The sequence below is a fragment of the Lithobates pipiens genome, unplaced genomic scaffold (assembly GCF_037356315.1).
Source record: "Lithobates pipiens isolate NorthernLeopardFrog02 unplaced genomic scaffold, aLitPip1_a1.2 Scaffold_30, whole genome shotgun sequence".
NCBI lineage: Eukaryota > Metazoa > Chordata > Amphibia > Anura > Ranidae > Lithobates > Lithobates pipiens.
In genome coordinates this window covers 107,569,396-107,585,050 of record NW_027507791.1, presented here as the reverse complement: position 1 = coordinate 107,585,050, position 15,655 = coordinate 107,569,396, and the positions used below count along the sequence as shown (strand labels likewise).

Here is a 15,655-nt window from a genome sequence, read left to right as displayed (position 1 = left end):
GTATAATACTTACCAACTGTGCATTAAATAAAGTTATGTTTTATGAATAATGCACTAGGCCGGTGCGCCCTCTGTTTTGCTTTATGGTTTCATTGTTTACAAATCCCACCTGGCTCTCATGTCAGTACAGATGCTCAGAATCATTTGTGAAATTGTTCTGTGGAAATGTCTAGAAACAATTCTGTTTGAGGAAGAAGGACTTTTCAGTGGGTCATTAACCACTTCAATACAGGGCACTTTCGCCCCCTTCCTTCCCAGCCCAATTTTCAGCTTTCAGCGCTCTAGCGCTTTCAGTGACAATTGCGCGGTCATGCTACACTGTACCCAAATGAAATTTTTATCATTTTGTTCGCACAAATAGAGCTTTATTTTGGTGGTATTTATTCACGACTCCGTTTTTTATTTTTTGCGATATAAGCGCAAAAAAGCGGAAATTTGGAAAAAAAAAAACTATTTTCTTTTTTCTACTTCAATAAAAATCCAATAAAATCAAATTTTGTCATAAATTTAAGCCAAAATGTATTCTGCTACATGTTTTTGGTAAAAAAAAATCCGTTAAGTGTATAATAATTGGTTTGTGGGATCACGGACATATGTACGCAAATGATCATGTACATATGTGTGCAGGTGATCACGTACATATGTGTGCAGATAATCATTGGGACATGTGATTTTAGTGGGACATATGTGGGGGACATGTTTTTATTATTAGGGACATGTGTTTTTATTATTTGGGGACATGTATGTTTTGGGGACATGTGTGGGGACATTGTGTTTATACTGTGTGATGTGTTTACTGTGTGGTGTGTTTACTGTGTACACTAGACTGGTGATCAGTGAGTAAAAAGCTGTAAAAAGCAGCTCATACTCACTGATCAGCAGCCGGCTGCAGCGATCTGCTCTCCTCTCCACAGCGATGACTTCTGTGTGAGGAGAGGAGGAGCCGATTGCCTAGCAACCGGCTGTTTGTTTACATCACATGACGGCCGTGATTGGACACGGCCGTCATGTGATCAGGAGGGCCAATCACAGAGCCCTCCTGCCGATCTGAGATGCGCCGTGTCCGGGTGACACGGGCGCATCGGGATCGCGCCGCTGCGCGGGGCGCGCGCGCGATCCCGCTACTCCTGAATGACGTTCCTGAACGTCATATCAGGAGTAGGCGGCTCCCACCCGGCCGTATATGTGCATTGGCCGGGTGGGAAGTGGTTAAACACCTCTATCATGGAAGTCATCAGTGAAAGAGTATGCTTTTACTCAGTAAGAAGAAAGCTAAGGTACCCATGGAAAAGTCTGCCAGTTCTAAATTTTGGAAAAGTTTGTCCCTCCCAGACCTCCTCTTCAAAAGCCAAGTCCTCTAATTAATCATATGTCTTTCTTTGTTCTGCCTGCAGTCGCTCACAAGGATTGTCCTTCCTCTAGTTCCACCATCTCTATTTGAATAAGTCAGGTTATCACTAAGGCTCATGCCTTAAAGGCTAGGACACTTGGGGGAGATTTACTTTAACTGGTGCACACAGAATCTGGTGCAGCTGTGCATAGTAACCAATCAACTTCTAGGTTTTATTGTCAATGCCTAATTGAACAAGCTGACGTTAGAAGCTGATTGGTTGCTATGCACAACTGCACCAGATTCTGTGTGCACCAGTTATAGTAAAGCTCCCTGTGTTTCCTTGTTATTGCTCACTTGATTTGATCAGTCAGTGCCTCTGGTGCTTCAGAATCAGGTATCTGTTTCTCAAATTTGCAAAGCTACAGCCTTGTCTTCTATTCTTATGTTAGTAAAGTTTTATCAGGTGGATGTTCAGGCTTCTGCAGACAATGGCTTTGGCTGTAAGGAGCTGGAAGGCGCTTTTTGAGGTGTTTCCCTTGGTTTAGTCCTGTGAGCATTGTTTGCTGTATTGCCCACCCCTCAGTATTGCTTGTAGATGTCTCATGATTAAGATTTAAACAGCCTGTATCCTATACTGTGCAATTAAGAAATAGGTATTTTTGGTTTACCTGTAAAATCCATTTCTTGGAGTACAGCAATGTTTCTCAACTCCAGTCCTTAAATATCCCCAACAGGTCATGTTTTCAGGATTTCTTTCACATGAAACAGCTGTGGTAAATACTAAGGCATTGAAACTGATCAAATCACCTGTGCAAAATAATGGAAAGCTGGAAAAAATGACCTGTTGGGGGTACTTGGGGACTGGAGTTGAGAAACGATGTAGCACAGTACAGGATTCAGTCCACTTTCCCTTCTGTTCTGGTATTTTCCTCTGATTGCTTGCTAAAAAAACAGCTTTGCATGACAGTGCCATTACAGACCAAAAGTAGCAAATAAGAGAAATTAAGTGTTAGGGTTTACCTAAACTTTAAGGAATCATGTATGAAAGTTTGCCTGTTTAATAGACCTAATGTCGAGCTTGCTACTTGAAACTCATTCCTAAATTAATCCTTGGAAATAGAGTTGCCATGAAGAAGTTTGTTTCAGTCAGAAATGAACAAACTTACATCCAGATCCTAGAAGACTGAAAGCTTTAATAGGCTTTTTTCATCAGTTAACTGGTGACTTCAAATAATCATTATTTGATATAATTAAATGTATTGGTCAGCTGGTGGACAGCTTTTCACATAAGCTTAGAATCTTTACTTAGGGCTCAGTTACACTTGCTTCAGCTTCAACACACATTAACAGCTAGTTTACACATGCTTCAAAATGAGGCTTCAGGCAGGCTTTGTTAAAGCTCACTGAACGCCAGTCAAAGCTCCTGTCACTAAATATAATAGTTAGCTTACAGTTCTGTTAACACCTTGCTTTTGCTTTTCTTTGCGTCAACTTTGCTTCAAAAATGATACCCCATGTAGCTTTAGTGGTGCTTCAAAGCTTCTTCAAAACCTCCATAGAAGTCTATGGCAAAGCTCACTTGAAGCCCCACTGAAGCCCCACTGAAGCCCCACTGAAGCCCCACTGAAGCCCCACTGAAGCCTCATCGAAGCCCCATGAAGCCTCACCGAAGCCCCATCAAAGCCCCACCAAAGGCTCATCGAAGCCTCATTGAAGCTCCACCAAAGCCTCATTGAAGCTCCACCAAAGCCTCATCGATGCTCCATCGAAGCCTCATCAAAGCACCAATGAAAAGCAAGGTGTAAACAGGACTGTAAGCTAACCATTTTATTTAGTGACAGGGGCTTTGACTGATGTTCAGAGAGCTTTAACAAAGTGTGTCCGAAGCTATGTTTTGAAGCAAGTGTAAACTAGACCTTAGGGCTTGTATTGGACACGCTTTTTTAAAGCACTTTGAATGCTAAGAAAAGCCCCTGTCACTAAATAAATCACCTATCACCACTTTTATATGTTATGATAATGGAACACCTTATGGAAGCTATAAGGGGAAATAAGGATATCAGAGGGATAAAGGTCAATGGCAAAGAATACAAGATGGCTGCTTATGCAGATGATCTTTTATTATATATAACTAACCCTATAATTACAATACCTAATGTGATAAAAGAACTGGAAAGATTTGGTGAAGTGAGTAACTTTAAAGTAAATTATGATAAATCTGAATTAATGAACATTACATTGGAAGAAAGAATGCAAAAGATAATACAAAAGGATTTCCCATTCAAATGGAAGCAAGATGCGATTAAATATCTGGGGATATACATTCCAAGAGATTTGAAGCTTTTACAAGATATGAACTATAATACGGCAATTCATAAGGTAAAAAGACTTTTAGGAAAATATGATAAAATAACATATTCCTGTTTAGGGAGAATAAATATTGTAAAGATGAGGATACTACCAATTATGTTATATATTTTTCAGACTGTCCCTATAATACCATCAAGGAAAACTATGAAGGAGTTAAGGGAAGCTGTAGAAAGTTTTATATGGGCGCACAAGATCCCTAGAATAAGAAGAGAGGTATTGATAAGAACAAAAAATAATGGAGGACTGGCAATGCCGGACTTTGTTAAGTATTTCCAAGCAGCCTCATTAATGAGAATTATTGACTGGCAACACAATGCAAAAAATAAACAATGGGTAAAATTAGAAGAAGATATACCGGTAATAGGGGTTAGAATAAAATATTGCCCTGGATAAAACCTAATTTAAGGCCGGAAGAAAAGGAGTTGCCTATTTTTGTAAAAACAACATTAAAAATATTGGAAGATATAATAAAAAAAGGAAAGCTATCCTCTCTAATTGGCCCTATGACTCCATTATTTGCTAATCCCGAATTTAGGCCAGCATTAAATAGTAAAACATTTCTTAAATGGAATATGGATGAACATGAACGAATTATACAAATTTTGATTGATGGAAAGATGCCAAAGCTACAGGAAATGGGACATGAATATAAAAATAAATGACTACAATATCGTCAGTTGAAAACATATATAGATCCAATAGTGATAATGATTAATAGACAATTAACCATATTTGAACAAATAGCAACAAATAAGGATAAGGCGGATAAAAAACTATCTAAGATATACAATTTATTACTCCCTTATGGTGATATTAAAAAAATAGTAGGTGTTAAAAAATGGGAGGAAGAAACTGGGAAAGAGATGACTGAGAAAGAATGGGAAGTGATATTTGAAAGAATACATAAAATACCCCAAGCAATTAAATATCAGGAAAAAAATTATAAAGTAGCAACAAGATGGTATAGAAGTCCAGTAGTTATGAACAGAATAAATAAAAGGAACTCTGAAACTTGTTGGAGATGCAAAATAGAAAAGGGTACTCTAGAACATATATGGTTTAGCTGTTATAGGATAATAGCTTTTTGGGGTAAGATAATGGAAATATACCAGCAGGTGACAGGTATAGGGATAAAGCCAGATATAAATGTAGTATTATTCTCACATACAACCAAGTCAATAACACAGAAGGAGATTTGCACTGTATGACTACAGTGGCAAAAGTTGTAATTGCACAGAAATGGAAAAAGGAAATAGCGCCATCAATAATAGAGTGGAAATATGAAATGAATGAAATATAGTATTTGGAGAAACAAATAAGAGAAGGATATGTAGAGAATCAGATTTCAAAGTATTGGAAAAAATGGGAGGAGTTTTGTACCTCAGGGAAGATGAAAGATTTTTTGTAAGTGATTGGAGTTGGGGAATGTGGGGGTGGGGGGAGTATGAAGGCCCTTTTTTGTGGGGAATGTGTTGGAGTTTTATGTTGTAGTGGATGGATGTTTTATATGTTTAAAAATTATAAAATAAAGAGATATTTAAAACAAAATGAGGCTTCAGGCAGGCTTTGTTAAAGCTTACTGAATGCCAGTTAAAGCTCCTGTCACTAAATAAAATAGTTAGCTTACAGTTCTGTTTACACTTTGCTTTTGCTTTTCTTTGCGTCAACTTTGCTTCAAAAATGATACCCCATGTAGCTTTAGTGGTGCTTTAAAGCTTCTTCAAAACCTCCATAGAAGTCTATGGCAAAGCTCACTTGAAGCCCCACTGAAGCCTCATCGAAGCCCCATGAAGCCTCACCGAAGCCCCATCAAAGCCCCACCAAAGGCTCATTGAAGCCCCACTGAAGCTCCACCAAAGCCTCATTGAAGCTCCACCAAAGCCTCATCGATGCTCCATCGAAGCCTCATCGAAGCACCAATGAAAAGCAAGGTGTAAACAGGACTGTAAGCTAACCATTTTATTTAGTTTTATTTAGTGACAGGGGCTTTGACTGATGTTCAGAGAGCTTTAACAAAGTGTGTCCGAAGCTATGTTTTGAAGCAAGTGTAAACTAGACCTTAGGGCTTGTATTGGACACGCTTTTTTAAAGCACTTTGAATGCTAAGAAAAGCCCCTGTCACTAAATAAAATGGTTAGCTTACAATTCTGTTCACACGTGTCTGCTTTGCTTTGCCTCGCTTTGAAAATGATCCCCCATGTCAATTTTATGGTGCATCAAAGACGCCATAGTAGTCTGTGACAAATCTTGCTTACAGCACCTGCAGCTTTTGAGAGGCTTTTATTCAAATTCAGCTTCACTTTGTTTTGGAGGTATTTGAGGTTTGAGATATCAACACACACAAGGCATCTGCCAAGCTTCAGTAAAGCTTCAAAACAGCTGAAGCATCATCAAAGGATCATTGAAGTATCACCAAAGCATCTCAGAAGCACCACATAATCATCAAAAACACATACAAAAATTAGGCATTTTAATGTGTTCTGAAGTAGAAGCGAGTGTAAATGAGCCAATAAAGTGTTAATTTTGCCTTTTCAGAAAAAAGGTGAACTAACACCCTCCTTACCTGAGAGGTCACCGCTATAATTACCTCCTGTGAATGATGTACTGTCAGTGCCGACTTAGCCTATGTGGTGGTCTGGGGATTTAAAATCTCTGCTGTCCCGTCTTAATTTTCTGTGACTCTTGGGACAGATCAGCACACTTCTGATTGGTCAGTGCCAGGAAGGAGAGAGACTGTTCACTATGTTGTAGAAAAGAGAGTGGTCAGGCAGAGATCTTTACAGTTGAGTGGGGAGTCAGGTCCAAGCAGGGGTTGAGGCAGGCAGCAGATAAGAGACTAGTTAGGTCCAGGCAGGGGTTGAGGCAGGCAGCAGATAAGAGAGTAGTCAGGTCCACACAAGGGTCAAGGTAGGCAAGAGAGAAGAGTCAGGTCAGTCCAGGTTGGCAACAAACGGGCAACTTACACACAAATATTATGGCACTTTATCTCTGGTGTAGCTGGCAATAAGACATAGCACTTCAAGTTGGTGCTTAAATATTCTTCTGGTCAGAGGACAGGACCACAGTAGTTTTTAGGAACTCTGGAAGTCCTTGATGTATTAGAGTTTCTAGGAATCTTGGAAATCCTGGAAGATCTGGCAGAGATCCCATGAATACTGGAAACCCTGGGAATCCTGGATATCCTAGAAGACCCAACAGCGATTTTGTGGATACTTGAGGTCTTAGGAATCCTGGAAATTATAAAAGTCCCAGCAGGGATTCTGTGAGTACTACAACACCCCCAAGCTGCCTCCAGGGGTGTTTTTTTTTTTTTTGCATGAGTAAAAGCTCCGATCAACCTAGTGGTAAAAAGTATTGATCAGCCTAAACATGTGGATTTGGCTTGATCGTGTTCAAGTTTTTTTTCCCACTTAGTCTGGCACTTAAGAAGGCCAGTGACTCATCTGGAATTCACAATTGCCTTAACCTCAAATTATTTAATATTGTCCACAAGAACTAAAGTAGACAGAGATGGTCTTGAACATTGGGAAGATAAGCCTTTTGTCACCAACGAATCGTTGGTGAAAAATGGGAATTGAGAAGGTGCCAGGCATTGTTATACACAGAGTTCAGATATTGTGAGCAACAAGGCCCAATTGTCCTGTGTAGTAGAGGCAACACATCTGATATGCTGTTCCAGAGTTTGATTCGCCATTTCACTCTGCCTATTAGATTTTGTATAGTAGCAAAAGAGAAGAAAGAATTATTATTCAGCTTTTTTGCACATTTCCTGACAGAATCTTAAGGTAAATTAGATTCATTCACTGGATGCAATGCATCTTAATTATTAAAGGTAAGTAGATGTTGCAATTTGCAGGGTAATTTTTCCCAGAGCTTAGTGAATGAGGTGAAGCTGTACTATCTTCCACTAACCAATCATGTGCAAGCAAAAATGTGGTTTTATTTTATTTAAATTTTTCTTGCACGTGATTCACCATGTTCACTAAGCTCTGGAGAAATGTCCCTTGCATAGTGCAACTTCCCTTGCAAAGTGACCAAACTACTTGCCTTTGATAAATAAACTTCCATATCATATGGCACATAATAAAGTCTCACTGTGGCTCTTTTGAAGACATCAGCTGCAGCTGAAGTCAAAGGAGTGCCTTTCATTGGGAGTAAATTAACTATTTTGGCGAGCCGGTCTATCTGTCAAAAACCATGAATCAGACCGAGACAGAAGTACAATTAAATCACACTTGTTTATTAAATAAAAATAAAAAGGTAAATAGAAAAAGCGTGCTCAAAGCATAGCCAGAGTCCAGTAACTGGATGGAGTAGTCAGCCATGTCAGAGTTCAATAACCAGATCGGGTAATAAGCCAGGCCAGAAGTCAGGGATCCAAGTAGAGCAACAGCAAGCAGGATAAGAAGCCAGAAGGGATGTCAGCAAGCCAGTCTTTAAACAGAACTGTAGGAGATGGTTTCTTGTGACCAAGGCGAAGGCAGAGGTGAAGTGAGCTGGACAGCTTTAAGTAGGCAGGTCAGACGAGCATGATCAGGAACAGCTGGTAACTGTGGAGAGAGATGAGAGCTGGCAATTAGCCGACAGCTGAGCAGCCATCCCAGAGAAGGAAGGGCTAAGGCAGCCCTGACACTATCTTCATAAAACAGAATTTTACCTTTAAGATAGTGGGCGTTCAACAATGAAGTCCATTGCAAACATGCTTTAAGAGAAACAACAGGATGAACAGGACAAAATAAATGTTCTACAATCCTTCGCCTTGGCGAAGTGAGCTGGAAGTGGGTGCGGGTACCTGTCAAAACCAGGTACCCACTCCCCCCCAAAGGGTGTCAAATGTGACAGTGGAGGGGGGGTAGGAGGCAAATAAGTCGAGCTTCCCCTTTTGGGTGGAGCTCCCTGTTGCTGATGTCCTAATTCCTATCTGCCAGGCTAGATAGAAGAAGAAGAAGAAGACAACATGGTGCAAGAGGACCTTAGGGCCAGAATATTGGACCAGAATAGATCCTATTCTGGTTTCTAATATGTCAACTTCCAGGACAAAGAATATAGCAGGGTCCAGGTTTTTCCAGAAAGTAGACTGCACTTCAGATGACATAAAAAGGAGGTATGCAAGTTGTGAGCTGGGGTTGAGAAGTGACGATAGTGGATAAGTTCCAATCTAACTTGTAGTAAGAGTTTGAAAACCCAACAAAGTGTTGGATCCTCTTCTTTTTGGTGAAAGGGTTAGAAGCAGGCCTTTCTGGGACTCTACAGACCATTTTAGGGTCCATAGCGATACCCTGGTGGGAGACATTTTGTACGCACACATTTCAAGCTTAGCGTACAAGCGGAGATTACAGAGAAGGCCTGACATCTTCTGTGTGTGGTTCTAGTGTTCTCCATGATTGTTTAAGTACACAATCATGAAGACATCCAATAAATTACTGGTAATATCTGAAGTGTCCAAACCTGATATGGAAGGATGTTTTCTACTCATCTCCCTCTTGGATTCCTATTAAGTTATATGCCCTGTGTAGTTCAACTTGGTAAAGGTCCTGGCAGATGGAAGATTTTGTAACAGCTCAGGGACAAGCAGGAATCTATAGCTGTTCATGGGCCATGAACCAAGAAATCCTAAACTTCACTTTCTGCAAGGAAACCGAGGGTTCCGTCCATGCTCCTGCTATAGAAACTTTGGCCACGAGACAGATAAAATAGATCAGTCATTAAGAGTTACGAAGGATCCTAGTTACTGGTTCATTTACATTACCAATGCAATTTTGGGTTGCTGCAGTATGTAATCCCCAGTAATTCAACACAGCAAGGAAAAGCCCCTATTCCAGAATACCTGTATCCTCTGGCAGCCCCACCAGGTATGGAGCACCGAACACCCTTTAAAACAATATGAAGATGCATTCAAATACATTTTAGCAAGATGAAAGGGGACTAGGTACCATATTGTTAAAAACGTAATATTAGCTTCTATTAGTGAAACATTAAGGACACCCCAAAAAGAGTTTTGAATTAGAGGACACCAAGATCTCCATAGAAAGGTCTTTGCCCCATTCTGTCATATAGAGCAGTTTTTTTCTGAATGAACGAGTAGGATTCCATAAATTATAGAAATACCCCCTATAGCTTGAATCATTAGTACACCATTTTTCATATGCTGTGAGAAAGGGAAGGTCCAACAAGGTTGGTCGTAAAGAGTTCAGATAGTGAGAGATTTTTTTATACATGCGGAGATTTGCAAGTCATTGCAGTATAGTGAAAGGTCCCTTGTGAGTAAAAAAAATGACCATTCAATAGAGGCCTTTATTTAGACACCATCAAAATGCTTTTGCATCCCTACCTGGGGGGAAACATGGGGTTGTTAAATCTATAAGCAAGTGGTGTGAAGTCTGAAATGAGGGAAGGTTTTGTCCGTAATCAGTCCCATAATGTGAGCAAATGTGAGACTGTTGGGGCCATAATTAGGGGTTGGTCTCTAGGAATTTTTCACATCAAGAAATCCACTGTGTAAGGGCAAATAGCTTGTCAATCCATATCTACTCAGTTGGAGTTTTTATGCTCTAGCTGGGCCACCTGATAATAAAATAAACAATTAGGCACCCGAAGCCCCGCTTGGGACTTAGGGACAAATAGAGTTTTCTTCGCTAGTCTGTAGCCTTTCTTACCCCAATAAAGCAAAGAATTTTCAACTGAAAATTCATAAGCTCAGTTTGTCGTAATAATACGGGCAAGGACTGGAAGAAAAATAGATGCTTTAGCAAAATAGATGACCTAATAAATGAACCCTTTTTTCAAATATTCTTCAATACACTCCTTAAGAGTAGATAGTTCAGGTTCAGACAGGGAATACATCTGGCCAAACTGGGTGTCTGCATCAAGAAGCAGCTTGGTCAGACAGTCATGGATGAGGTGTGGAGGGAGTATCTATTGTGGAACCATTCTGTACTATTTACAGTGGCAAAAAAAAGCATATGAACTCCTTGGAATGAACTGGTTTTCTGCAATAATTTGCCATAAAATGTGATCTGATCCTCTAATTAATTCAACAACTAATTGTTTCAATGGAAAGTAATTGGAGCAGTTTGCACACCTGGAGTCCAAATAATGAAATAAGCTTTGAGGTGTGGTTTACAGCTAATTTGATAAAAAAGGCATTCAAATATTTTGATATTGCACCCAAATATCTTATGATTGCTGTTCATAAGAAGTACAAGCTGATGTGAACCATGCGTCACAAAAAGGAGCTCTCTGAAGCAGTGCCAGGACAAGGTCATCTGGTGCCCAGGGTGAAGGTGGAGAGTCAGTGTCATTTCAAAACAAGAAAATACTTAAGACAATGCAAATTAAAATACATTTAATTTGATCATTTAATATACAATAAAATCCCACAGTATGTGTGTCAGTTTCTGCAATGGTAATCCTCAGCAATGGTTCTAGCTTATGCAATAACCCCCAACATTGATGGCAGGGTCTGCAATCCCCATATGAACTGGTTGGAGTGGTTATCGCTTAACCACTTGAGCTCTGAAAGATTTGGGATGTATACTGTAATTTTTTTTCATACTAGTATTGGTGGCAATCAGCAACTTAGGTGCGGTTCACACTGGGGCAACATGGCAGGCGACTTAGTCACCTGACAAGTCGCGCTCCATTCAGTGCAATGAAACTTTTCTAAGTCATGCCAGTCGGGACCTCACGTGAGTCGGATCACAGGTCCCGCAGACTTGATCGCCGTAGGGATACCCGTGATCATCTCAGGGGGAGGTAGAATGGGGAGAAGCTAATATAAACAAGCATCTCCCCGTTCTGCCTAGTGACAGTGTCACTGATCTCCGCTCCCTGTCATCGGAGCAGAGATCAGTGATGTGTCACACACAGCCACACCTCCCCACAGTTATAAACACGCCCCAGGACACACTTAAGTGAGTGTGCCATTCATCTGGTGGGGGGGCACTGGTGAACTTATGGTGGAACACATATTATACTCATGTAGAGGAAAGCAAACACGGAGGAATATTGTATCATACCAATTGAGAACTCTTCTATGGGGACTGTTCACTTTTTTCACATTAGTTAGAGCAATACGTTTTCTCTTACAGGGTAAGTGGTTTCACTATTCTGCTTATCACACATTTATGTTATAGATAATTGGTTGCATCATTATTTATGTTCTTTAAGACACTTCTTATATTTGTACTTTGGCAATTGAACATGCACTTATATATTTCATGATTTCTAAACACTATTCATCTATTGATTTAGTTTATATGGTTGAGTCTAAGTAGCATGTATCATATAGCGCAAATACATTTTTATTTTATTTTTACATTTATTTTTCTGTGATTGCTGCAGCTTTTTTGTTATTTTCATTATGCCACTGTGGCAGCGCACATCATTTATTTGTAGTAGGTATCAATAGTAGGTGGTTTCAAACATGCGTGAAACAAACATAGATCTATACATTCTGCTGTCACTTTTCTATGTTTCTGTTTTTTCGATGCCTTTCCATGTTAACTGGATCAAGGTGTTGGTGTTACCTATTTGTATATAAAAGCTGGGGTATTTTCCTGAGACTCAATAGAACTGAAGAAGTGGCTTGGATGGTAGAAGCAAAGGTTACATTTGAAAACATGTCAAACGATAATCCCAGCACCATTTCAGGGATCTCTTGAAGTTCTGGAGGTAGTGGATGTCCTGGGAATCTTGGCAATTCTGGAAGACCCAGCTAGGATCCTGTAAATACTGAAGGTCCTGGTAATTCTGGAAATCCTGGAAGACCCAGCAGGGATCCTATAAGTACTAAAAGTCATATAAATCTTCAAAATCCTAGAAAACGCAGCAGAAATCATTTGAGTACTATAACACACTTCTTTACTAACCAAAGATTGTAACACTTCAGCAGTGGACTAACTTTTTTTTTTTTTGAATGCCACTGGACAGGCACCACACTCAATGAGCTTTTCGGAGCTTTCAGACGAGACCAAAAAACAAATTAGCTCTTTATGCAGATAATTCCTTATTCTTCCTTCTAGACACACTTTCCTTTGAAGTCCTGATTACCATGATACCAGAATTTGAGATCTACTCTGGGCTCCAAAGAAATCTGCACAGGATGTAATTCAAACCCCCATCCCCCCAAAGGCAAAATGTACGAGGGGTCTTCAAAAAGTTTTATATTCTGGCTGGCTGATCTTGCAGTTTAATATAAGAGTTGTCATGCTGTGGTTAAGATGGCTGCATAACTTATACAAAATGTGTGGAAACATTTTAAAGAGCCCTCGTAGAAGAGAAAAAAAATCACCATACCTTGAAATCTTGATCAAAATTCATTTTTTTTCTGTAGGTGCAGGAAGCCATCCACTGTTGGTGCCCTATGATACCTTAACGGCAAAAGAAAAGGCAAGGGATCGGGAAAAAGCTCAGGAACTTTTCAAATTCCTCCAAGTAAATGGATATGCTATATCCAGGTACCAATACCCTATCTATCTATCTATCTATCTATCTATCTATCTATCTATCTATCTATCTATCTATCTATCTATCTATCTATCTATCTATCTCATATACAGTGGATATATAAAGTCTACAAACCCCTGTTAAAATGTCTGGTTTCTGTAATGTAAAAAAATGAGACAAATCATTTCAAAACTTTTTTCACCTTTAATGGGACCTATAAACTGTACAACTCAGTTGAACAACAAACTGAAATCTTTTAGTTGGAGGTAAGTAGAAATAAAAAAAATATGGTTGCATAAGTGTGCACACCCTTAAACTAATACTTTGTTGAAGCACCTTTTGATTTTTTTACAGCACTCTGTCTTTTTGGGTGAGTCTATCAGCATTGCACATCTGAACTTGTCAATATTTGCCCACTCTTCTTTGCAAAAACACTCCAAATCTGCCAGATTGCGAGGGCATCTCCTGTGCACAGCCCTCTTTAGATCACCCCACGTATTTTCAATCAGATTCAGGTCTGGGATCTGGCTGACCCATTCCAAAACTTTAATATTCTTCTAGTGAATCCATTCCTTTGTTGATTTGGATGTATGATTTGGGTCATTCCCATGATGAAAGATAAAGTTCGTCTTCATGTTTATCTTTCTAGCAGAAGCCTGAAGGTTTTGTGCCAATATTGACTGGTATTTGGAACTGTTCATAATTCCCTCTACCTTGACTAAGGCCCCTGTTCCTGCTGAATAAAAACAACCCCAAAGCATGATGCTGCCACCACCATGCTTCCCCGTGGGTATGGTGTTCTCTTGGTGATGTGCAGTGTTGTTTCTGTGCCAAACATATCTTTTGGAATTATGGTCAAAAAGTTCAACCTTGGTTTCATCAGACCATAACACATGTTCCCACATGCTTTTGGGAGACTTCAGATGTGTTTTGCAAAATTTAGCCAGGCCTGGATGTTTTTCTTCATAAGAAAAGGCTTCTGTCTTGACACTTTACCCCATAGCACATACATATATTCCTGCAGCTCCTTTAATGTTGCTGTAGACCCCTTTGGCAGCCTCCCTGACTGGTTTTCTTCTCGTCTTTTCATCAATTTTGAAGGGACGTTTAGTTATTAGTAATGTCACTGTTGTGCCATATTTTCTCCACTTGATGATGACTGTCTTCACTGTGTTCCATGGTATATCTAATGCCTTGGAAATTCTTTTGTACCCTTCTCCTGATGGATACCTTTTAACAATGAGATCCCTCTGATGCTTTGGAAGCTCACTGAGGACCATGTCTTTTTCTGTAGGATGCAACTAAGAAAATGTCAGGAAGGACCTACTAGGACAGCTGAACTTTATTTAGGGTTAATCAGAGGCATTTTAAATTATGTCAGATGTGTACTGACTCCTATTTAGCATGAGTTTAAATGTGATTGCTTAATTAGGAACACAAAATTCTGAAATTATTTATCTTTGTTTTTTTTACATCACAAAAACCTGACATTTTAACAGGGGTGTGTAGACGTTTTATACCCACTGTATATGTAGTATACTGTATATGTATATCTATCACTTATGAGTTTGTGTGTTTATCTCAAACTAGCACAGTTCATACACAGGCTCAATTTACCGGTTAATGGTAAAATTATTCTATTTTTTTTGCAGAGGATTGAAGGATATGGAGTTAGATGCTTCTTCCATGGAGAAGAGATTTGCCTTTAAATTTCTCAAGAAAGTTCTGCATTATGTTGATTCAGCTCAGGAATTCATTGCACATTTAGGTAATGTATCCTTTCAACTATTAAAGTAAATGCACAAGTGAAAATGTAATTCAGCATTAATGTGCCATTGTCAGTGGGCTTTTGTTTACTTGTACAACTGCATTTTTGTACAGGTCTATAGAATTCAGAAGCATCTCAAACTAATATTAAACTGATGCCATCCACACAAGGCTAAGATCTTTCGACAAAGGCCTTAAGAGTTGGTATTTAGACAGACAATATTGTTTACTGGAATTATATCTCTTATTAGACATCAATTTTTGTTTTGTTTTTTGTATTCCCGTAATGATAAATGTACTCTTTTGGGCAGAGAGCGGAGTGGGTAACTCAGTGAGGGGAATTTTTTACTAAGACTGGCAGAGACAATATCCAGGGCAGCTCTGCATGGCAACCAGTCAGCTTCTAGCTTACTTTTCAAAGTTTAAGTGAACAATTTGAAGATAGAAGCTGACTGATTACTGTGCACAACTACTCCAGATTCTGTCTGCTCCAGTTTTAGCAAATGTTTGGTTCTTCACTATAGCATACCTCCCAACTTTTTGAGATGGGGACGAGGGACACATATTAACAAAGGTATGTAGGCATAGGACACACCCCCTGCCATGCCCCCTTAAAAGAGAATTAAACAATAAAAATATTAGTTAATCGCACAAGTGTTTTTTTTTTATTTTTTATTTTTTGTTTTTTTTACACTACTACACTACTATTCCTTTATATTGGCTTTTGAAATCTACAAA

General features: G+C 39.3%; 1 protein-coding gene across 8 annotated transcripts in view; it reads left to right on the top strand.

The window, feature by feature from the left end:
* RYR3 (ryanodine receptor 3) overlaps positions 1-15,655 on the top strand; it is a 1,008,486-nt gene that overhangs the window by 635,940 nt on the left and 356,891 nt on the right. For all 8 annotated transcript variants that reach the window (XM_077464742.1, XM_077464741.1, XM_077464740.1 and 5 more), the window contains 2 exons: positions 13,038-13,161; positions 14,803-14,918. In XM_077464742.1, coding sequence (XP_077320868.1) covers positions 13,038-13,161; positions 14,803-14,918 — 240 coding nt within the window. The remainder of the gene's footprint in view (positions 1-13,037; positions 13,162-14,802; positions 14,919-15,655) is intronic.